Source organism: Ascaphus truei, chromosome 15 (genome assembly GCF_040206685.1).
Source record: "Ascaphus truei isolate aAscTru1 chromosome 15, aAscTru1.hap1, whole genome shotgun sequence".
Taxonomy (NCBI): domain Eukaryota; kingdom Metazoa; phylum Chordata; class Amphibia; order Anura; family Ascaphidae; genus Ascaphus; species Ascaphus truei.
This window is the reverse complement of record NC_134497.1, coordinates 12,055,913-12,082,351: the sequence shown is the minus strand read 5'-3', so window position 1 is coordinate 12,082,351 and position 26,439 is coordinate 12,055,913. Positions and strand designations below refer to the sequence as shown.

Here is a 26,439-nt window from a genome sequence, read left to right as displayed (position 1 = left end):
TTAGGATTTCTTCTGCTTTCAAAGGAAAGTCTTAATCTTATGTTGTTTCCATGAATCTCTTTTACCAGATCCTTATCCTTAGGTATAGAGGAGCACTGCATTGCAGAGACGCAGCCACCTCTGAGATGCAATCAATACTTTCCCGTCTCTCCCCCATTCCTCGGACAGAAGCGATACCAACTTGGTCACACCTGGCTCTGGTTGTCAGTGGTTTCCAAGTCTGAATTCCAGTTGCACTTTAGCAGAATGTGTGTAGCAGTTAAAAAAAATGCAAGAAAGAACCACAATTTCTACATTCATTAATACGATGCAACTCCTCCTCAGATACCAGCATATCATACTGTCCACTTAGAGAGCCGGTACCTTCCTGAGTGACAGCCAAGCTCTGCTACAGATAACAGGTGCAATATCAGCACTGTGCAAACTAGAATAGGAAATGATTTGGTGCCCTCTGCAGATTGAAGATTTCATTAACTGAGATTACTTATATATATTGAGCTCTGGAGCCTGGGCAGATTGTACTAGCGTTATATAAAACAGATTATACTAGCTTTATATAGAATTAGATTGTAAGCTCTTCCCGGCAGGGACTCCTTTTCCTAAATGTCACTTTTATGTACAGTATGAAGCATTTCTTCCCATCATGTGTTTTTTGTATTATATGTTATTTATATGATTGTCACGTATATTACTGATGTGAAGCGCTATGTAAATTAATGGCGCTATATATATAAAGACAGACATACAGAAAATACATATATAAATATACCATGTTTTGCCCAGTCGGGCAATATTTTGCTGAATGTTTACTAATTTGGTGACATTATTAGCCATTTGGGACTTGGCGAAACATTTTGCAGATAATTGTATTTGTGAAGAAAAAACAAACCGCTTACAATTCTGCGACAGTTTTCACGCATCTTTACGCGTGTTGCTTCACCACTAAAGCGTTCAGGCCCTTATTCTACAAAGCGCGTTGGCGCAGATCCTGCACTGTCGCACAGAAAAGCCCTATTGACGTCAATGATACTTTTCATATGAGACGGGATTGATTGCCATTTGCTCCTCAGTGGAGGTAATTGTTTGTTTTGACACGAAAATCAGTACAGGTGCCCAGATATATTCGCTTTGCCAGACCCTTCACTGATATAGGGGATACCCAAGCATTGCAGACTCAGAATCAGCTCCGGGTATGTAGATTCGGTCGCAAGTAGAGATGGGGCAGATTTGGATCCGCAGTGGATCGTCCTGTTCCTTTGGTCTTCCAGCGGATCAATCTCAAAAAGGGCGATTCGCGTTCTGCGGATTTTTAAAAATTATTGTCGCCAATACACTCAGCGGATTCTGCGACCCGTTGATGGATTTTTAAGAATCCGCCGACGTGTCGCTGAATTCCGCGGATTGAAACAATGCAATGTTACTCGGATCATTTTACCCATCGACTTCAACGCTTATGCTGACAAGGTTTACCAAGATATATCGCAATATAGCATGCTGCAGTGGCCACTGGCACCAGTAACGTCTCAATTTCGATTATGTGTCCGCCAATGATTAGCATCACGTCTGAGTCCCAGTCTCCTCGTTTCTGAAAGCAGTGGTACAACTCTGTCCTTTGAGTTCAAGATAGAGCACCGCCTGCAGCCGGCTTAGTTGCCGGAGTCCCGGTTTATGAGCTCATGTCTAACGCCTGTCTTACAGATTGAACGTCTTAGTTCTCTGTATGAAAGATTCACTGTATCAATAGAGTTACAGTGCCCTGAGAGTTATCTTTGCTTAATCATACGCGGCACAAAGTTATTTGCTTGAATGATTAGTGTAATATTGTATTCCCTACCGGTACTAGAAAAGCATGGCGCAGAATACTGTAAATCTTGTGCAGTATTTGGGAGAATGTAATATATTCATCAGAATTTCATTACTTTTTATCTTGTGTCTGTGTCTCGTAATACTTATAAGACTGCCAATTGGAAATGTTATCGGTTCTGAACTATGCTGTTTGTTAAACTTTTCTCTCTCCGTGTTTTATGTTTATCTGCTCGAACACAGGGATAAAGCAATTCTGCCCTTAGCTGGTGTTAGAACTGCAAGAAATATGGGCCGCTTCATATGAGGGATGTGTGGGTTTATTAAAATACAGATTTAATCAACTGAATTCCAGCTAAGGATAATGAGAACAATTTATCACAGAGAAGTTGTCAAAAAGCAGCATCATAGTTGCTGTGTTTACGTAGCCCGCCTGTATGATGTTGGGGTGGCGTGTAACACATTATCTGGATTTATTATGGCACAACATTAATGCTAGACCTTAAGTACGGCACATATATCCTTATAATAAGGCATAGGGTAAGAGAGCATGCAAATAGTGGTATTTATCTTGTGACACAACTGGCCGATTGATAAATGAACCGCGAGATGAATCAACTGATCTTTATTGCTGGTAGAAGAGTACAAGTTAAACCCTCAGTTAGATATTATATACCTAAGAAACTTGCTGGGATGTACCATGAGATCAGTAGGTGAATCTGCCATATTTTGCCTTTGTAGTAGAGTTTTTTTTCAAGGGAGACCCTCTTAAGTGTCAGTGTGTCATCCGTGTTTGCAGGGCACAAATGGAAGTTCAACACAAGGACCCTCCTTTCCTCCCCGACTTCTGAACAAGTGTCCGCACTTGATGGGAGATGTAAAAGCGTGAGCAGGAAGAGCCCAAAGGTCAGCTAACAAAGAGGGGCATGATGGGAGGGTGAGGTCCCTTTATGTGGAAAGGGTTAAGTGGGTGATTAGTAGATTAGTGAAGGCAAGAGATGGCAGGGGGACGGGAGGTAGAGAGGTTCAAAGGAGGGTCAGGTGAGGGTTATCAGATACTGATTCAAAAGCCGGGAAGATGGGGTCCATTTGTCAGACGTCACTGTGGGAATATTTACCCTCCCGAGGGAGTGTGGAGCAGACTTTGGATAGCTTGTGGGAGGGGTAAATTTTACGAGGTAAAATTCCCCCTCCTATGGCAGTGGTGGGCTTGATCACAATGCACATTGGCTGAATAGAGCCTGAATTTTGGGGTTTATATGGTGGGGAGGGCGGTGGCAGGCCCTGGCTAGGACGGTGGGCTTGTCGGTGTCCTAGTTGACTTTGGTTGGTCACGAGCTGTCTCCTGCAAGGTCTGCATGGCTAGTGGGTTTCTGTGGTGGTTGATGTGGTTTCAAGTGTCAGGGACTCCCGGTGGAAGGGCAATCTGATCAGGCATTATTTGGTGGTAATGTAATTCCAGTAAAAGCGGTGACCCTTTAAACCCATGATTTGTGTTGAAATGTATTTGGGATTGGCAAAGGGTTAAGGCTGCATCAAGACAGGGTGCCTGTAGGCGAGGGCAGCTAGACGCATAGACAGAGGGTTCCGCTTTACTGGATTGGTTTATTAACTACACACAGCAATGAAACAATAGGGCTACTGCCCCTTTAAGGCAAAACACAAAATAATAAAATAAACACCTACCCCTTTCAGGAAACCAACTACACTTTGTTGTGGCCCTTTCTAACGGCGCTGGACCACTAACCTGGTTCCCAGCCCAAAACATATGAAACAGTATTTAGAAAGACAGGGAGGTAGAAGACTATCTTATACTATATTAGTGAAAGCACTGTATGTTTGCCTGCCTGCATGCATGCATGCCAGCCTGCCTGCCTGCTGGATGTCCGGTGTCCCTAGGGGAAATCTCATTGGTCCATTGGGCCGCCCCCGCACACCTCTCATTGGCCTGAGGCGGAGTGACGGCCCAAAGGACACACAAACACACAGGGACACAAACACACAGGGACACAAACACACAGGGACACAAACACACAGGGACACACACACACACAGGGACACACACAGGGACACACACAGGGACACACACAGGGACACACACACACAGGGACACACAGGGACACACACACACACACACAGGGACACACACAGGGACACACACAGGGACACACACACACACACACACACACACACACAGGGACACACACACACACAGTAGGGGGGGTGTACATTAGCAGCATGTATAACCCGGGGGGGGGGCTCACATACCCGCCGGAGCCTCCGCCTCTTCCTCCCCGAAATCAGCCTCCACACCCGCGTGCAACTCCTCCTCTCCCCGTGTCTCCCGCGCTTTCAAACCCCCCCCACCCCCCCGGCGCCGCTACAGTCAGCGGAGGAGCGAGTGCCCGGGACACAGCGGGGGAGCGGCAACAACAAGCTGCCTCCCGCCTCAGTTCCACGTGGGAGCGGCCGGACGGGTGAGTGAGCGGCCTTCACCCACCCCTCACCCCCCTTCAAATCACCTCCCCTCCACCCCCCCCCCCCCCCGGCGCCGCTACAGTCAGCGGAGCGAGCGAGCGCCCGGGACACAGCGGGGGAGCGGCCACAACAAGCTGCCTCCCGCCTCAGATACACGTGGGAGCGGCCGGACGGGTGAGGGAGCTGCCGGACGTATGAGTGAGCGGCCGGACGGGTGAGGGAGCGGCCTTCACCTCCCCTCACCCCCCTTCACCTCCCCTCACCCCCCTTCACCTCCCCTCACCCCCCTTCACCTCCCCTCACCCCCCTTCACCTCCCCTCACCCCCCTTCACCTCACCTCACCTCCCCTCACTCCACTTCCCTTCCACCTCCCTCCACCCCCCTTCACCTCCCCTCCACCCCCCCTTCACCTCCCCTCCACCCCCCTTCACCTCCCCTTCACCCCCCCCCCCCCACCTCCCCTTCACCCCCCCCACCTCCCCTTCACCCCCCCCCCACCTCCCCTTCATCCCCTTCACCCCCCACCTCCCCTTCACCCCCTTCACCCCCCACCTCCCCTTCACCTCCCCTCCACCCCCCCTTCACCTCCCCTCCACCCCCCCCCTTCACCTCCCCTCCACCCCCCCCCCTTCACCTCCCCTCCACCCCCCCCCCTTCACCTCCCCTCCACCCCCCCCCCCTCACCTCCCCTCCACCCCCCCCCCTTCACCTCCCCTCCACCCCCCCCCTTCACCTCCCCTCCACCCCCCCCCTTCACCTCCCCTCCACCCCCCCCTTCACCTCCCCTCCACCCCCACCCTTCACCTCCCCTCCACCCCCCCTTCACCTCCCCTCCACCCCCACCCTTCACCTCCCCTTCACCCCCCCTTCACCTTCCCTTCACTCCCCCCTTACAACCTCCCACCACCTCCACCCCCCTTCCCACCTCCCCCAACTCCCCACCACCTCCCCCCCCCTTCCCACCACCCCCCCCCCCCTTCCCACCACCTCCCCCCCACCTCCCCTTCCCCCCCCCCCCCTCCTTCCCACCACCTCCCCCCCACCCACCACCTCCCCCCCCACCCCCCCCCTTCCCTGAGGCGGAGTCACGGGCCAAAGGACACACAGGGACACAGACACACACACACACGTAGACACACACACACACACACAGACGTAGACACACACACACGTATACACACACACACACACGTATACACACACACACGTATACACAAACACACACACGTAGACACAAACACACACACGTATACACAAACACACACACGTAGACACACACACACATAGACACACACGTACACACACACACACACACACGTACACACACGCACGTAGACACACACACACGTACACGTAGACACACACACACATGTACACGTAGACACACACACACACATGTACACGTAGACACGTACACACACACACACACATGTACACGTACACACACACACACATGTACACGTAGACACGTACACACACACACATGTACACGTATACTCACACACATGTACACGTACACACACACATGGAGACATACACACACACACATGGAGACATACACACACACATGGAGACATACACACACACACATGGAGACATACACACACACACATGTACACATACACACACACGTATACACTCACACACGTATACACACAGGTATACATACACATAATGTATACACACACACACACACACATGTATACACACACATGTATACACACACACATGTAACCACACACACACATGTATACACACACACACATGTATACACACACACACACGTGTATACACACACACATGTGTATACACACACACATGTGTACACACACACATGTGTACACACACACACATGTGTACACACACACATGTGTACACACACACACGTGTACACACACACATGTGTATACACACACACGTATCCACACACACACGTATCCACACACACACACACGTAGACACAAACACACACACGTAGACACAAACACACACACGTAGACACAAACACACACACGTATACACAAACACACACACGTAGACACACACACACATACACACACACGTACACACATGCACGTAGACACACACACACGTACACGTAGACACACACACATGTACACGTAGACACACACACACATGTACACGTAGACACGTACACACACACACACACATGTACACGTAGACACGTACACACACACACATGTACACGTATACTCACACACATGTACACGTACACACACACATGGAGACATACACACACACATGGAGACATACACACACACACACATGGAGACATACACACACACACATGTACACACACACACACGTATACACTCACACACGTATACACACAGGTATACATACACATAATGTATACACACACACACACATGTATACACACACATGTATACACACACACATGTATACACACACACACATGTATACACACACACATGTATACACACACACACACATGTGTATACACACACACATGTGTATACACACACATGTGTACACACACATGTGTACACACACACACATGTGTACACACACACACATGTGTACACACACACATGTGTACACACACGTGTATACACACACATGTATATACACACACATGTATATACACACACATGTATATACACACACATGTATACACACACACACGTATACACACACACACACACACATGTGTATACACACACATGTGTATACACATACACATGTATACACACACACATGTATACACACACACACACACGTATACACACACATGTGTATACACACACATGTGTATACACACACAAACATGTGTACACACACACAAATGTACACACACACACACACACACACACATACAATGTATACACACAAACATGTATACACACACACAAACATGTATACACGTGTATACACACATGTGTATACACACACACACGTATACACACACACAATATATACACACACACATGTGTATACACACACACACGTGTATACACACACACGTGTATACACACACACGTGTATACACACACACACGTGTATACACACACGTGTATACACACACATACGTGTATACACACACATACGTGTATACACACACACGTGTATACACACACACGTGTATACACATACACACACACGTGTATACACACACACGTACACATACACACACACACACATGTATACACACACACACATACAATGTATACACACAAACATGTATACACACACACACCCCAGCACCACCACATCAGCACACCGGTATCCCATGCCCCCCCAGCACACTGGCATTCTCGGCTCCCCACCATTCCCAGCCCCCATCAACACCATCAGCACCCACACATCGCCACCTTTGCACCTCCCCCATCGGCACACCCACATCCACACCCCCACATCAGCACCAAACCCTCCCAAATCAGCACACCAATACAATCACCATCAGTACAGCCACAGCAGCAGTACCACCGCACACCGCCATGGGCCGCGTGGACCACTCCCCACCCAAATGCCACACCCACACCACAAACATCCCGGGCAACGCCGGGGCTCTCAGCTAGTGCTACTATAAATCCTGGAAGGATAGACTAGCAAAAGGGAAATTAAAAGAGACCCAAGTCACACCCAGACGGCAGAGGAAATGAAGTAAGAACGAAGAGCTTGAGAGGAGTCGCGGCCTTCTAACCCCCCCCCCTCCCTCCTTCCCCCTTTCTTTTCCCTATACCTTCCCTATACCTTTGTGGTTATCGTTTGGTAATGTATACAGTTGTGATGCATATACTGTAAGATGTTAATTACTAATGAAACAACTTTGGTTATTCGCTGCCTCTTTATTGTAATTGGAAAACTAATAAAATTTCAAGTTATAAAAAAAAAAAGAAAGACAGGGAACAATAGTGAAAGTCTTATCTGACATTGTTGCTGGTTCGGCGTCTTCGATTTCTCCAGCGCAGGCTTTGAGGTCCTGCTGCTCCCAGGAAGTATCTTTGCCCTTCTTTGTGCAGGCTTCTGCTGTGTGAGGCTGTGGGTTCCCTCACGGTTGCTAGGCAAAATCTTCTGGTCAACCAGCCTGGATCCCTGCGGGCCGGTGCTCTGCCTGTGATCCTCTCACAGACTGCAAACAGGGACCCTAACAAGCAGCTAATGCCTGCTTTTTATACCTGCTCACTCAGGAGTTTTACATGTCAGCTGCAGGGTACCCGACACCTCAGTTCAGTCTCCTGCCCTGTAAAGGGAGTAAACCTCTTCACTCCCTTACACAGGGAGGCATCTTCCGTCATGATATTGTCTTATTTTAAAATGGTCTCAGCCAGTTTGTATTTTTACAAGAGTGTACCCCTCCCTCCCCCTCAAAAAAGATTGCTTTAAATAATTTATCAATATATTTCAGAGGGGAAATAGTCACTGGGTTTGTGAGCCAACAGTTTGTCCCATCCTTGACCAACCCTACATCCACTATAATGCCATTGAAATTAGGTATGACCTTACAATGGTTGAGGACCAATCAGGTAAAGTAAAAAGCAAAGGGCGTGACTCTTAGGCCACGGCCATAATGCAGGCGTGCGCGGCGGAGCGCATGAGGCGATCTGTGGCTTGTGGGATTACTATGATGCGAGCAGTTGGGAGGTGTGGTGGGGGCGTGGCTGTCATGTCACAAGTCCGGTTGCCCTCATTGGCTGAGCTGCCAACGTGACGTGGCCGTGACGTGGATGTTGCTCGTCCACTGCGCAAAATTCTTGTCTTCTTGAAATGCTGCACTTCATCGCACGTGCGCAGTATGGACGGCCTCATAGAGGAGCCATCTATTGTTCTCCCGCGCTGCCACGATCACTATGGACGAGGCCATAGGCCCTTATTCTGTAAGGCCCGGGCCATAGAGGGGTGAGGCGATCCGAACCGCGCTGACGCTGAGGCTCGCCTGCTGAAATCTGGGCGATTTCATGCACATACAGGCGCGCCAGCGGGCGCGATCGGAGCCGGGGGGGAGGTGGTTGGAGGCGGGGCAGTGATGTCGCTGGGCCAATCGCCCGCGACGCACTGACGTCGACACTGCTGTGCTGTGATTGGAGGTTTTTAGCCGACAGCGCGCTGAAAAATAGCTTGGCGCTCGGCTGAAACCTCCATCTCGTCAGCACGCCTGCGGACGCTCGCGTGAGCCCCCTCTCAAGGCATCCTCATTGAGGATGCAGGGGCTCAGCGCGGAGCGTCCGCACGCCTCAGCACGGCCTGTCCTTCTATGGACTCGGCCTAAGGTGTAATAAGCGGAGATAACGGGCCATCGCATGAAATCCCCATTGACTTTAATGAGGCTTTTCCTGCGATAGCCCGCCATCTGCGCTTATCGTCCAAGTTTTTAGTTACCATACAAATAATCTGCTACGGTTTACCATCAAAACGTCATTTTCAAATGCTTAAAAACAACAAAACGTGACATCTTGTATTAAAAAAAAAAAATGAGAAAATCAGTTCTATAGTATTAGATAAGGGACCTTTTTTAATTTTTTTTTTATTATTCAATTCTTAATGCCATTTTGTTAATGTGTTTCAAAGCATCCTTTGATTTCGATAACAGGGTTAGCGCACTTTCCCAGCAGTGCAAGATGTTTGCAACATTTTCCTGTATGGTATAATTTGTTACTAATGTTCCCAGCAGTTTGAACTGCACACTGTAACGATAGATAATGTTACCTTAGTAATGTAAGGATACATTGTAGCTGCTGAGTTACACTGACTGAAGGATTGATTTGAAACTGAAAGGCGGCCATTATTTTAGGTACACAATCATGATTTTGACAGATTTTACACCGGAGCACCCAACGATTGCCAGCTTAGGTAAGAATTGAGAATTATCCGTTGTCACATGCTCTACATATACCAATAAGGAAAAAAGGAGGGGGGTGGGGAGTAAATGTTGTATTTTTACTTTAAATTTCCCTTGCCCCTGTGGCTGTGAAGTTTTTAAACTTATCACACGCTTCCCTTTGCATTTTTGTGGTGGAAAATGTGCCCTTTAATTACCAGCGGTGTATGTCTCAGCAAAAGGTTTACAGAGGGTCAGTCAGAATTAACTAAGTGGTTGCTAAATGCCAGTGAAATAATCTCAGCAAACCCTTCCATCATCTCCTCTGATTCCCATGGGTAAGCAGCAAGGGGCGAGAGGGGTACAACTTACAAAGCCACAGGCGAAGGGACTCTGATTAAGCCTCTCCTGGGATCAGCTGCAGAGCAGGAGTTCTCTGTAGGTGCTGCGTGTTGGGGAGTGATAACGAAATACACATGCAGCTGCCTCTCCGTTCTCTCTGTCTCTGCCACTAAGAACAGAGAGTAGCAATGTGAATCATACGATGTGGTAACTGTGCAAGTCCGGCAGCAAACGGGAATTAAGTAAGTAAACATTGAGATAAAAGGTGACGGCTTCTCTTTATTGCACCAAGTAGGTGTATACTATAGGACATATGTTTGGGAAACCGTGCTTGACTTAGTGTTTGGTTGAAGGGTCTTGGGAACACGTGCTTGTGAATCCTGTGGGATGTTTTGTCTAGCTATGTTTAAAGGAAGGGGAAAACAATACTTTTGGCGACAGAGCATTAGCACCACGTAGAAGTAATGGGAGGAGGAGGATTATTTATTTGTGCAGTTACATTGTTACACATTGGCCACATGATACTATTTTTTCCTGCATGGTGTATGTAGAGGGAGAAAGGGGGTGGCCCGGTATTAAAGGGGTTGCACCCTATATGGCCATCCCCTGACCTCACCAGAGAGACAAGGGGTTAACTGGACTGCGGTCCAGGGATGAGGTTTTCACCTTATTATACCTTGAAAATGTATGTTCCCCTGTTCCCATGTTTCATTATAAGCATGTATATTAATGTTTTAAAGTGCATTTCTGGATCTCCAGTTCTGGAGGTCGCAGAGAGTTCATATTTGGCCAATATGTGGAGTCACTGTAGGCATTAAAAACTGGCAAAGGTCGACCCACTGAGCCCACCAGAATGGAACTTATTAATATGTGTAGATATTAGAGTGTATATGTATTTTATTTTGGATCTGTTCTGAAAATACAGACGCCATTTGCTAGGCTAATAGGTCATGAAGGGCAGACGGCTGAGTAGCCTAAGCACGGCGATCAAAAAGTAACTGCCTTGATTGTTACCCAATGTCTAGGGATTAAGTATTAGTCAATCAACAAACTCTGTCAGTCTAATTGTTACCTGAGGGCATGGGTTAGTCTGTTAGTCTGGGTCTCCACATTAGAGAGTGGATACAGATAATTGTTCACCAATAGGCTGTGTTCAATGTTAAGAATAGGCAGGTATCCAGGAAGGAGAGTTGGAGCACTACTATATAAAATAAATTGCTAGAGAGTGTGTCCCAAAAATTAGAGGTTTATTGGGTCAGAGCATGGCAAACAAGAAAAAATGAGCCCTCAGGCCCCCACCGACATGTTTCGAGCTTCCGCTCTTTATCACCTTGATAAAGAGCGGAAGCTCGAAACATGTCGGTGGGGGCCTGAGGGCTCATTTTTTCTTGTTTGCCATGCTCTGACCCAATAAACCTCTAATTTTTAGGACACACTCTCTAGCAATTTATTTTATATAGTAGTGCTCCAACTCTCCTTCCTGGATACCTGCCTTTGCTGTGGAGTACCGGATGCACACACCTATGAAGATTTAATCCCTGGAGGACCACCTGCTACAAGTGAGTTAATCTACTCAATCTTGCACTTTATATTCCTATTCAATGTTTTGGCTGGACACTAGCTAGTGTGAGTATTTACTTATCCAAGGTGATACTCTTCCAGTTTATTGATACCTGGTGGAATTAGGTGTTTATGCTATAGGTGGTCACAATCAATACGTGGGATACTTCGAGGATACAGCACATAGCAATTTAGAATTGAAGTTGCTGAGTCTATGTTTTAGAGCACCACACAGTCTGTTTTTTCTAATGTTAAGAATAGGGTTGCACAGGGATATAAACTGTGTCAACCCTACAGTTTTTAGTTGTGCTGGATTGCTGGAGTTGTGCTTCTGATACCATCTTGAATGTCACTGGATTGATGGAGAATTGCTAGCGGATACTTCTCCATTCCCCAACCCTAAGTAAGTGTTACCTTCTTGTCTGTTAATTGTACTATATTGATGTGTTCACCTTATTTAAGGAATAAATTATATTTTATTATATCTAAGCCTCGTTCAGTTCAACCCAGATATTTGGTGTTCATTATATCTTGTCATAAGCTACCATGACAGTGTATTACAGTATATGAAAAATAGAGAAAAAAGGTCGAGCGCAACCACGTCCGTGTAAAGGATACGAGTCAATAATAGCACACAATAATAGCACACAATAATAGCACACAATTCTCCACTTGCACAGAAAATTGTAGCAATCAGTTACTCCAAGGTGCATATCAGTGTGATATCTAAGGCGCAGTCATTGCTACCCGATCGTATTGTGGAACACAATGCTTGAGCGGGGAGTTTTTGTGTCCTGAGATCTGGGTCCCGTTCTGTGCCCGGCAAGCAGGCTACCCCCCGTTCTGTGCCCAGCAAGCAGGTTACCCCCCGTTCTGTGCCCGGCAAGCAGGCTACCCCCGTTCTGTGCCCGGCAAGCAGGCTACCCCCGTTCTGTGCCCGGCAAGCAGGCTACCCCCGTTCTGTGCCCGGCAAGCAGGCTACCCCCGTTCTGTGCCCAGCAAGCAGGCTACCCCCCGTTCTGTGCCCAGCAAGCAGGTTACCCCCCGTTCTGTGCCCGGCAAGCAGGCTACCCCCGTTCTGTGCCCGGCAAGCAGGCTACCCCCCGTTCTGTGCACGGCAAGCAGGCTACCCCCCGTTCTGTGCCTGGCAAGCAGGTTACCTTTGTCATCAACATGTATGCTCCTGTTCAGCGTAGATTCCACCTTAGCGTCCTTCTAAAGCAGGCCTGCACAACTCGTAAACCGAAAAGGGCTGAACTGCTCCAAGGAAAAACAATTTGGGGGCGCACGGGTAAAATCATCATCATCATCATCATCATCATCATCATCATCATCATCATCATCATCATCATCATCATCATCATCATCATCATCATCATCATCATCATCATCATCATCATCATCATCATCTCTCCAGCACCTCTCATCATCATCCTCATATATCTCCCCCAGCACCCCTCATCACTATCCTCATATCTCCCCCAGAACCCCTCACTATCCACATTTGCGATACTCCCCATCTATCTCTCATACCCCCATCTCCCCCCCTCACCCACACATAATACACCCTCTCCACATCAAACACACAATACCCCCTTGCACACCACACACATCACCCCCCCTGCACCTCACATCACTCTCCCCCCTGCACCTCACATCATTCTCCCCCCCTGCACCTCACATCACTCTCCCCCCCTGTACCTCACATCACTCCCCCCCTGCACCTTACATCATTCTCCCCCCTTGCACCTCACATCACTCTCCCCCCCTGCACCTCACATCATTCTCCCCCCGTGCACCTCCAATGACCCCACCTGCACCTCCAATCACCCCCCCTACACCTCCAATCACCCCCCCTACACCTCCAATCACCCCCCCTACACCTCCAATCACCCCCCCTACACCTCCAATCACCCTCCTGCACCACCAATCACCCTCCCCTGCACCTCCAATGACCCCCCCGGAACCTCACCCCCTGCACCTCACCCCTCCTGCACACGACCCCCCCTGCACATCACCTCCCCTGCACATCACCCCCCTTTCACATCACCCCCCCCTTCACATCACCCCCCTGCACATCACCCCCCTGCCCCTCACTCCCCTTCACCTCACCCCACGTTGGGAGCAGGGGGGGGGAGCGGCCGCAGAAGAGCTCAGCTGGCTGTTACTTCCCCCTCTGTCCCATGTTGCGAGTGGGGGGGGGGGGGGAGAGGGAGGAAAGAGGGAGGGGGGGGGGTCCGCGGGCCCGGCACATGCGCACCGGGACCTCGTGAAATCGCCACCATTTTTTAAAACTTTTTTTAAAATGTATTTATTTAATTAACTGGCGCCCGGCCGGACTCATCGCGCGCCGTATGTTGTGCTGGTCTGTTCTAAAGTCACCTTGTTTCCTCGGAGCACTACCACCATTTAACCCCCACGCGTTTCGCTAACGATAGCTTTGTCCCCTGACATTGGAGCTACTGATTGCTACAATTATATATGTAACTGAGATTGTGTGCTATTATTGACTTTTACATCTTTTATACTAAGATTTGGTTGTCCTTGTTCTTTTTTTTCTCCCCCTCTCTCTTTTTTCATTTTATGTAAGGATCCCCTTTGGGGGGAACTGGAAGAGCCAAGAAACCCTAGTTCTAAAGTTAATCGTTGTATGTATATGGACTATTTTTTATTTTAGATATACTGTGTATATATTTTCTAAGTCCCAGTGGGCGGCTTGAGTTGAGCAGATTTATATATTTTTTTGTCATGTGTATTATATGCAAGAAAATAATTGTAAACTGCATATAAATTAATTTCGCATTTTTATATAAAACATCACAGGGCGCTAATAAATGCCCTAGGAATAACAATGGCACGTCCCCATAATGTCAAGTACATAAGAAATCAAATCATTTTTCATGCGAGTACCTTGCCAGTTATTTTTAGTGCATGCAACAGATCAGTGATTACTGCTAGACAGCTACTTAATTAAATTGCTTCTAATCAAATGACACAGTAGTTTTTAGTCTTTTTCTTTTGCTAAACTTCCATAAGTATCCATTAATGCAATGTGAGACAGGAGATTCAGCAAGAAGCAGGAGCACAGCCAGGATCCAGGTTGAAGAGAACAAAAATGAGAAATGCCAAGGCAACTCCAGAAATCAATAAAGTTTATTGAGTCAAGCTCACAATGGAGGTGAAAAAAGCGCACCTACGCATTTCGTCCGTAGGATCAAGTCCTACGGGCGAAACGCATAGGTGCGCTTTTTTTCAGCTGGCTGTGCTCCTGCTTCTTGCTGAATCTTCTCTACTTACCTTTGAGGACCGCACGCCCTGGAGTGACTGGATTGTTCTGATACAATACAGGCAGGTAATGGGCAATAGTCCTGATTATATCACCCTTTGCTGGTATTCCATTATACATTCATTTATTCCCCGGGAAGAAATCATTAAGGGCCAATTTTGTGGTTGTCAGGTGGACACCATTAGGTCTCTATCTTACCTGGGCTATTTTGTATATGGACTTATTCATTATGGACATTTATACAGGACCCTAGACATTCATGAAATTATTTCTACATAAAGCATACATGTGATTTTGAGCACCATGTACCATTTATCTTTACAACGTGAGGCAGGATCTTCTAATCTTGGAGGGTTAAATGTTAATTTAGAGTTAGAAAAAGCCATGCTTGAGGAAAGAAAGAAACAACTAACCAAATACACTGCTCGCGGTCAAAAACCCGTGTAACATCTCATTCCTGTCAAGAACTGAAGCTTAGTATTATACAATTCCTAAATATATTGGAACTGCAAGAAACCTGTGTCGAGATCTTTTATTTTCCCCACAACAAAGATCCTATGGTATTCATGCCTCTGTTTTTAATTTTGGTTTAAATATCTGCCTTATGAATACCCCTCTCTCCCCCCCCCCCCGTCCACATATAAAGTACCTTTGTTATTGTGCCTATGTTAAATAAGCATAAGCTAACAACTTAATATCCTTGTCAACTATTTTATATTCGATCCGCATGCAAATGAATATGTACAGGTCAACGATGATGTCACCAGATGCAGTGTATTTTCACTGACCAGTTCAGGGTCTTATACAAAGTTGTGTTAGTGAGCAGATCTTCACTCTAAAAGCACCCGATGAAGAGGGAGCTACCCCCCGAAACATACAGTACTGCAGATTTTATGTCTTCCATTGTTTGACAGTGACACCTAATCATTCCTATGCCTTTAAGATGATGAAATAAATGACATTTTGTTCAAAGGAGAGTGGTAAAGTGGTGATATAAGACAGAGCGACTGATGAGGGTGTCCCTGTGGAGTTAGAGACCTCTTCAAGAGAAGGAAAGAATCCTGTATGTAGTTCAGTTCTTGTTCAAATGATCTTTTTCATCGTTATTAATAATGAAATAGTGACCGATGCCTCAGGCCTTTTTATCAGCAGAAATAACCCTTGGCTGCTGCGTTCCTTAAACTCTATTATGTAATTTAGCTTGCAACTTATTTTCTCCCACTCCTTGATTGAATGATGAGATTCAGCAGTTAGGTTACCATTATGTCATCGCGTGGGAAGACTACATTTTCGTTCTGATAATGCATTCGTGTCCTAGATTGTGCTATTTATTATTTTTAATGATTAAAAAGTGCATTTAATTCGATTTTATTTATACAAGGCGAAATAGCAACTAAATACAACAGAAGGCACATTGTTTATTATAGATTTAAAATGGAGAAATGCTCTCAGACATGATATATTTTCTTTTAGCACTGGAATAACTACTTACTATACCACAAGTACCGAACATGAAATGAACATTATTCAATTATGTCATTATTCCCCTGTGCTTCAATCAATGAAGAGCTTGATGACTTAGTTACTTAGTATCATTGCAATCAATTCATCAGACCATGTACATTGAGCTATTATTTTAAGCACTGTGTATAACAGTAAGTAGAGTTACAGTAGGTTAGACTTAGATAGAGTCTTACAAAATCGTTAAGTTTGATACTTTTGGGATACATATACTATGGATAGGCACTTTCCCTTATGTTTTGGTTGTGGACGTGTTTTGGTTCTAACCGTTTTTCATGGTTTTGTTTTGTTATGGTTTTTTTTAACAAGTTTGGGGAACAAACAAAATATGCAGGAGATGCTAAAATAGCATAATAACCCACACAAAATGCCTAAATTCAGTATACCAGTTGGAAAACGAAAATATATTTGACAAAAGATTTGGTTATAAAAACACCCCAAGTTTTCAACTCTACCGTAGAGATGGGCACGTAACATAGGGCCTCATGCAGTAAGCGTTGATAAGGGAAATATGGCCATGTTATAGCCAAAATTGGGTTTGAGATTCAGTAAGCGCCGATAAGTGCTTCATATCGCCAGGTTTCGGAGCCGATAATTTGGTTATGGCCAGTCGCCTGCCGATAAGCCTGTTTTCGACACTGATCGCCACTTTTTTAAATCGGCTGGATTCAACAAAAAAAAACAGCTTATCGGGGCTGATCGGCACTACGAAATTGAGATGTTATGGCCGATTTCTCCCGCCAACTAAAGTTGGCATTTTGGACGGGAGAACGATCGCTAAGGCTGCCGGAACGGCACTTAGAAAAAAAAAATCTTCTGTACATCAATGGAAGTCAATGGAGCGGGGACGTATAACAGTATAGTACTGTTTACGTTTCATTGCTCACAATACAAGGGGGATTTGCATTACAGTGTGGGGGCATTCCCTGCATTGTGTCACAGCTGATGTGTCTTATTTGCATAACATTCGACTTTTACATGTTTTCAGCATTTGCGGGTCACATTACTCATCATGTGATGATGTGGCAAGGGAAAATACTATACTACACTCTTAAAGGAGAACCTCACATCATATCACACATTTTACTCAACTCAGCGACAATTATTTACATGATGTCACACATGTCACACATGTCACTCATACACAGTATATTCATCTTCCTTTACATTACACAATGCTTGTAATGTGACACGCATCTTTAAACGTTCATGTACATCTGTCTTCTCATGTTTACATATACTTTTGGGTCCTCCCTATTTTCATGACGTCACTTATTGGACGCTCAATCACATTGCATGTTTACATTGTAACCGTTGCATTACAAGCACTTCAACCTAACTTATACACACATGTACAGTAATTCATCATTGGGACACCTTGTAAACTCATTCTATACCAACTATCCTCCTTACACAAATGCATGCATATGCACACGACTATTCATTGTTGCCAACATGTCACAATAACATGGATAATTACACATGTTACACAAAACTTTTCCCACGTCAATCTCAGCCTTTTTGTCTCATTACATGACTGACTCTTGCGTTCACAAGTGTTACATGCATTGCACATGCAACTATTTATTTGCAAGCAATCTTTGTACAAAGCTTCACGTCACATCATTGCCAAATATCATCATTCCCTGCAGAATACACACAACAAATACTTAGAACAACAAGTGCACACAGCTTGCCACAGAAGTACTTTATTATGTTAATGTAACACCTTGCATTTTACTATGTCACCTGACATCATCACATACCTATTTAAAGGACGCACATTACCTGCTCATTCACAGCTACTCATTTCAAAATGTTGCGAATGTTTAGGAGACGGAGGAACATTCTTTTCTATGACATGCTTGATGATGAAGACAATCATATAGGGCAAGGGAGGGACACACCGAGGGACAGTGACAGTGACGCGGATACGACAGGGACAGGGAGAGGGACAGGCCGAGGGACAGGTAGAGGGACAGGAGATCAGAGGAGAAGACAGAGGAGACAACTTGTGCCTCGTCCGCGTCTGTACAGGGAGAGAACCCTGTTAGATGGGATGAGTGAGGAGGAGATTGTAAGTCGCTATCGTTTGAGTTCAGCAGCAATCTTAGCTCTTTATGAGGAGATAAGGGGGGATTTAGATTTTTTCACAGCCAGAGGTCGTGCAGTCCCTGGGCTTGTTAAAATGCTGTGCTCATTACATTATCTTGCTTCCGCGTCATACCAGACAACTGTGGGCATAGTGGGCGGGGTCTCGCAATCTACATTCTCGCGGGCCTTGACCCAGTTTCTCTATGCACTCAATAGACGCGCTAGGAATTATATTCATTTTCCTACAGAGGCGACAGAGTGGCTGGAAGTCAGGACTGGCTTTTATAATATAGCAGGGATACCATGTGTGCTGGGTGCAATCGATTGCACACATGTTGCTTTGATTGCACCTAGTCAGAGTGAGCATGTGTACCGCAATCGGAAGCACTACCATTCACTCAATGTACAGGTGGTATGTGATGCCACGATGAGGATAATGCATGTGGTACCCAAGTTCCCTGGTTCCAGTCACGATTCCTCTATCCTGAGGAACTCTTCAGTCTTCCATGCGTTCGAAGAGGGACATTTTGAACCTGGTTGGCTGCTGGGTGAGTACATATTTACATGTTCTAACACAAAACACATGTTGATTTAGGAATGTTGGCATTGTACAATTTGATCACTAATGTCAGCTTATGTGTGCTCCATTCATTATAGGTGACTCAGGATACGGAATTAGGCCGTGGCTCTTGACTCCGGTGCTAAACCCTCAAACTGAAGCAGAGGACAGGTACAATGCAGCCCATATATCTACAAGATCTGTTATAGAGAGGACATTTGGCCTACTCAAGACCAGGTTTAGGTGTCTGGACAGAACTGGTGGGGCTCTTCTATACAAGCCTCAAAAAGTGTCTGATATTATCCTTGCCTGTTGCATTTTGCACAATGTTGCACTCAGGCACAATGTACAGTCAGACCTAGCTGAGGCTTTGGTAGACGAGCATCCCACCCATGTAGCTGCTGAAAATGAACAAACAGCCAGTGGTGGCCAGACACGACAGAATCTCATCAATTCATTTTTTTCTTGTAAGTACAAACTCATATGTTCCTAGTACTACTTTTATAGTTTAATTATGTTATATTAACAATAATGTTTCTTTATATAACCTTCTGTTAGGACACAGATGAATATGGGTTGCACACCTTTCTTTTCTCTGCTGTGTGCACAAAGGGATGTGGCACCGGTATGTTATTGTTGCACAGGTTATATAATCCCTCTTCAATTGTACTTTAGTTGTGTGTATGTGAATACAACTTGGGTAACAAAGCAATAATATTTTAGCATTGTGTTATTCCTTATGCTAAGACAAAACACATATTATGCCCATAATCATTCATGCTTCTAGTATGCTTACATACAATGTTATTGGTGCAGTGTAACATGTACATCCATATGATGTGTACACCAGGCTGATTTACATTTTGAATGTCATGAAATATACATGGTGTTGTACATTTAACACCAAATACACACTTTGCTGTGTTGTTTACGGTACTGAAGATGGCATGTCAATGTTTGCAATTTATATATTGTTCCTTTGCATTATAGGTATATCTCCAGTATGACTGATCATGGTATGTATATTTGCTGACATCTCTCATAAGATGTGGCTACCTCAATCTTCCTATAATTATTGGAACTAAAAACCCAACATATTGGTTTAAACACAAATGTTACATATATGTACTTTCTGTATCATGTATATGCATTTAGCTACTCTTGAGCTTTCATGTGCATTGTATTACAAAATGATTACTCACATTTCATCACATTTTATGTATGTTTCCTTATAATTTCCATTGATGTAATATAGAGGTGGTTGGAGAAAAGGGGATAACTGTACTTATTTGTTTACTTACGGGAGCACATTCATCACTAGCATAGACACACTTTTTAAGACAACTGTTTGTGTCTCTATCAATTGGTGTAGGATCCATGTATAACACCGACAAATGATAACACCAGCTTTATTATGGTAGCTTATATCATCATATTGACTATACTATGTATTTCTAAACGATTAATAAACACAGTAAACTATAGTTAGTTAGGTTAATGAAATATACACAGAAACGTACTTCATAACATGATGGTGATGTCATATTCAGAACATCATGCATTGGAGGGGACCATAACATCTGGCCAGTAACATTATTTGCTACAGTCCCAAACCATTTTATCTACATACCCATGTAACAAGAGATTTTAAAAATAAATGGCTACTTGGTTGTAAGTGTCCTTTACATTGGGAGAAGGAGTGGCTCAGTGAGTAAAGACACACACTGGCACTGATAGTTTGAAGCAGGGGAGTCTGGTTCAATTCCCGGTGTGGGCTCCTTGTGACCTTGGCCAAGTCACTTTATCTCCCTGTGCCTCATGCGGCAAAAAAACATTTGTACGTTCCACGGGCCAGGGACCTCAGGCTGAAACATGTGTCTGTAAATCGCTGCGTACAACTAGCAGCCCTATACATGAACATGCTCATATTATTATTATTATTGTTACATAGTTTCGACAGTCATACGTTCCATTACATATTAGAATACACAAATGTGTTAGCAGAGTGGGAATGGTTGTTATATATAAAACACACCATGTCATAAAATGTTAGTAGTCATTAAAGAACACTCAATAAAAATTCATGAGGCACTCTTTTGCAACATCATTATGTTAATTAAGTGCTTATGCAATATAGGCATAAGGGTATCACATTTTTAATTGTTTGTTAATAAGCGCTGCAAGCAATATAAAATTAGTTCCATATGTAGTATAGTAGTCGGTGGCTCCTCCTCACAATCATCTCATATAAAGGTAGACTCTTCTGAAATCATACATTGATCCGATTGTATCTTCCCCGACATCTCTGAAATACAGCAAACACATGATGGTCAAAGATGGCACCTTACTAGATATGCATCCGTGACAACGCGTTACGCAGCTCTATATGATTGTGTAGATACACACGTCACTCACTTATATGTTAGAAGTAAAACTGTTCATCAGTATGTAATGTTTCTTTAAATTTGTAGCAGGCATAACTATGTATAAGAAGTGAACGTTGCCTGTATACTGAAAGATGTGCGCGCACATCTTTGTGTGCGCACGCACTTAACGCTTGGCTCCACTAACTGTTAGCGCATGCGCAAAACAAAGCGTACGTTGTGCGTTCAATACATGTTGAAAATACCAGTAAACATAACATCTTTATTTCAAATACAATGAAGACGAAACTACATTCGTTCTAAACGAGTACATCTGTATTCTTTTTAAACAGACGTGTTTGGACAGAAAGGACGGCCGATAACACAATGCGCAAATGCAATACGTGTGACGTCATGTTAAACCACCGTGAAACGCACGCTAACACTCCTCCCACTCAATTAACATTCGGCTAACGCCCAGTTGACGCCTACAAACACTGAGCCGCACACATGACACACTGCAGTTACCGTTACTATAACAAAACATGACAGCCAATAGGCTTTGAGGCGCGCACGTCGCTTGGGGGCGGGACTTACATCACTAATCCTTTTTAAGGACGCCTTGGCCCATGACAAGGGTCCCACGTCATACGTGGTGGACCCAGTTTTCAATGTTGTAGATGTTGCATGATAACAAAACAGGTATGTGTTAGAGTAATGGTAAAATGTTGCTAATATGTTTAAAGGGATAGGAAAGTACGTATATTTATTCCGTCAGCAATGTGTACTACTCTTTCAGGTCCTACTATATTGTATTAGGAAACAATTTGTTTGTGATCGCTACATGTTATGCAGTCTGCAATGTTACGCTGTATCCACGCATTGAAAGTGAAAATGGTGGTTACAAAAAAAAAAAAAATTTAAACGCAGAGTCAACGCATAACGATTGTTATATTTACCATTCTTCTAGAATTAACTCTTCGCCTGGCTGCAACTGGTCGCTCCAGAAATGCAAGCCATTTTCATCCACGCTTAACCCAACCGCTGAATCCAGTATGGCACATATCTCCTCCAGGATGCGCTTATAGGAATCGCCACTGCTTTCTTCAAATAATTGGTCGGGAGGTAGGTTCATTTCTTCCGGTTCCCATTCCAATGCATTTTCAGCTGAAAGGCTTGGTACATAATCATAGTACTTTTGTTCTTGTACAATGTGGGTTTCAGGAATGGAGGCTGCAGATATTGCAGCACGTATCGATTCAAACGGATCAGTAGTAGCGGATACATTGCTATTGCCATTAGGAATAAATATGCCTTTCACGACAATATAAGTGCCGTCTTTCAGGATAAATTGTTTTTCCGGGGCAATCTTCCAGAAACCATAGGTGTGTTGTAGCTTATCCTGGTCACGTTCAAAAAAGTCATTACTTGATAAAGTGAATCTTATTGAGGAATTAAAATTCCGTGCATGCTTACGGTCTTGGTAATAAGGATATTTTGCTCGAATTAAATCATCGATTTGGCGTGTGCTTGCTTTCTGTCCGCGACTGTTCAAGATGGCTTCACAGATCATGTACTTATACCCTAAAAGGGGATTAATATTGTTAACGAATTCATCAGCCATGTCTGAGTAGCACAAAAGCTGTGTGCAGGTCTGTGTTATTTGCTCATCAAAATGAATGTGCTGAATGGCTAACAAACTCCTGTTTTTCCTTGTCAAGGTCAACAAAAGTAACTACTTTGACTCCTTATTTCAAACACCAATTGGATTTGTTTGTCTAATTGGGTTAACAGTTGTGGTTCGTGATATGGGACTGTGGGAGAAACATTTCTCCTTCTTTTATCTCGTTTGTGAAAAACATCCCTAGACTGTGAATGCGTTCACATAGTGTTTTTTTGAAAACTAACAAAGACCAGTGTGTGAAAATATTTCTTAGCCAGGCATATCAGTAAAAACACACCTGCAAAAAGAAATGTTTTTTCCCCGCTTACATTTCTGTGTGTATGTGAAAGTCTGGTTAACTCCCTGTCTGCATGAGTTTAAATACGTGTGTATATATATATATATATATATATATATATATATATATATATATATATATATATATATATATATATATATATATATAAATATATCTCTTATAAAAATATATATATATTTATATATAATATTTTTTTTTTTTTTATATTGCAGGAGTACACACAACATTGATGGCATTAAGTATACCTTGTATGAAACCTATTTAAATGGTGAGAAACATGATTGAATTAAGTAATAAACATTTGTTTAAGCACAATACTGTTAGAGTCTCATACTTAGGATATTTCTCAAACATTAGGCCTGTATTATTAAAATAGTGTTTTCACAAGGAAGCATGAAGTGTATTAGTTTGTGTATACCAGTTTATATAGTACTATATATATATATATATATATATATATATATATATATATATATATATATATATATATATATATATATATATATATATATATACATATATATATACACACATATACATATATATATATACACACATATACATATATATATATACACACATATACATATATATATATACACACATATACATATATATATATACACACATATACATATATATATATACACACATATACATATATATATACACACTCACACACTCACACTCACACTCACTCAGTGTGTGTGTGTGTGTGTGTGTGTGTATATATATATTATTATACATTCTGAGATGTTATAGAAACGAACACACAACTGATTAAAGGACAAAATTACAATGGCCAAGCAAGGCAAAGGTAAGTAATAATTTACACATAATCCTGCTGTACACGTACAAGAAAGATGTTTGCACTTACTTAGGTGTTTTAATAATTGCATGTGACTAATATGCATATGCAATTCTTACATCAATTAACACACCCAAATGCAATGTTTTGCTGCAAAGTCAATGGCAGCTTCTCTAAACTTAGCAACTGGCTCCTGGTGGACCATTACTGAACAGACGATTACAACATAAATATTTATAACACAATTAATTATGAGTGTTAACATTTCCAAAACTTCACGTGTACAAGAACATAGTTGAAAGTTTGGAAACAACACAGTCTTCAGCATACATACAATAGTAATTAGATAATCTGAAGTCAACAAAACAAGGCCAAAGACATATTTTCTGAATTATAACATTTATTTTTTTTGTTCCTTTTGCGAGCGAGTAACAGGCCTGCTTGTTGTCTCTTGAATTTTCCTTTTTCTTTTGCCACCAACTTTAGGCACAACAGAGCCACTTTGAGTGGCCTCTGGCACTTCACGGGCAGGGCTTGTGGCCAGTGACTGTTCACCTACGGGGCTTGTGGCCAGTGACTCACCTACAGGGCTTGTGGCCAGTGACTCACCTACAGGGCTTTTGGGCAGTGATTCACCTACAGGGCTTTTGGGCAGCGATTCACCTACAGGGCTTTTGGGCAGCGATTCACCTACAGGGCTTTTGGGCAGCGACTCACCTACAGGGCTTTTGGGTAGTGACTGTTCACGGACAGGGCTTGTGCCCAGTGACACATGTGAGCAAGTTGGTAGACACTGCACAAGTGATGGTTGGTCTGTTTCATGTGTGTCTTGTTTTGTTTTTGTCGCCTCCTTTGTAGGTGTCTGCTGCTGAATTTGTACAGATGGCAGCGGTAGGATGTCATCAGGAACCTGCACAGCAATGTCTGCTACTTGACCGGTAACATTTGGGCCTGGTGAATGAATATCAGATGAATGTGGTGAAAACTGACCTGCATGAACAGATCCTGGCTTGGAGGTGTTGAATTGTGGTACATTAGTCATTCTCCAGTAATTAGCTTGTGTTTGCTGAACAACTAATGCTTCGAATGAGGTGTTGATTTTTTGCAACTGTTTAGGCACTTCAATGAAGACTCTGTGGAGATGTGCCAATTGTGATACTGTTTCTTCCTGCAGTCCAATCATCCTTTCCAGCACTGTCATCATGTCTGAATGGCGACGATTTTCTGCGTCCACTATTTTTCCCTCTGAAGCTACAATTGCATCGTATGTGGAAGTTGATGGACGATTTGGCGGTACAACAGTTTCTATTGGCACCTCTTCATGGTCACATGATTGTATTTCAGTCTCTTCTGTGGCGTCATCCTCATCATACTCATCATCCTCATCACCATGATGTTCTAAAAAGAAATGTACACATTATTAAATGGCATGTTAATGTATGCTGTGTTACTATGTAATTGTACTGTGTCCTAAGTAACACCTAACATGTTAGCATACGTTTTATAACCTCATTAAAAACTACCTTGACTTACGAATAATGTTTGGACTCAGTATGAAATATGAATGAATGAAAAGTTGCTCTAAACTCAGAAGTCCTACATGATAATTAACATCACTAACACAATACATGTTGCCTTACACTTAATTTTCACTGACACTAAGTAATCCTATTTAAAGAAGATGTGCAAAACAAATAATGCACATGACAACATAACATATAGAAGAGCACATATTATATGGCCAGCAAATGATACACTCACCTTCTAGTAGTGTTGAGCTGGCTGACCCAGGTGAAGACACTTGTTCCATCTCAGGTGACACATGTCCTCCAGGGGCAACTA

The 26,439-nt window shown here is 43.9% G+C and overlaps 1 protein-coding gene across 1 annotated transcript; it reads right to left on the bottom strand.

Moving 5' to 3' along the window:
* Positions 1 to 2,586: 2,586 nt before the first annotated feature.
* On the bottom strand, positions 2,587 to 26,439 carry LOC142466961 (uncharacterized). The gene is made up of 3 exons (XM_075572615.1): positions 26,359 to 26,439; positions 25,207 to 25,995; positions 2,587 to 2,714 (listed from the first exon to the last, which is right to left on the bottom strand). The coding sequence occupies exons 1-3, from the start codon at positions 26,405 to 26,407 to the stop codon at positions 2,587 to 2,589; spliced, it is 966 nt and encodes a 321-aa protein (XP_075428730.1). The 5' UTR covers positions 26,408 to 26,439.

What these genes read in the sequence shown, in the direction of transcription:
- LOC142466961 (XM_075572615.1), bottom strand. Translation starts at nt 26,407, where the DNA reads ATGGAACAAGTGTCTTCACCTGGGTCAGCCAGCTCAACACTACTAGAA. An exon ending in CAGCTCAACACTACTAGAAG is followed by an intron (nt 25,996 to 26,358) that starts GTGAGTGTATCA and finishes ATTTCTTTTTAG; the next exon opens with AACATCATGGTGATGAGGAT. An exon ending in ACTGCCCAAAAGCCCTGTAG is followed by an intron (nt 2,715 to 25,206) that starts GTGAGTCACTGG and finishes CCTCTTTGTTAG; the next exon opens with CTGACCTTTGGGCTCTTCCT.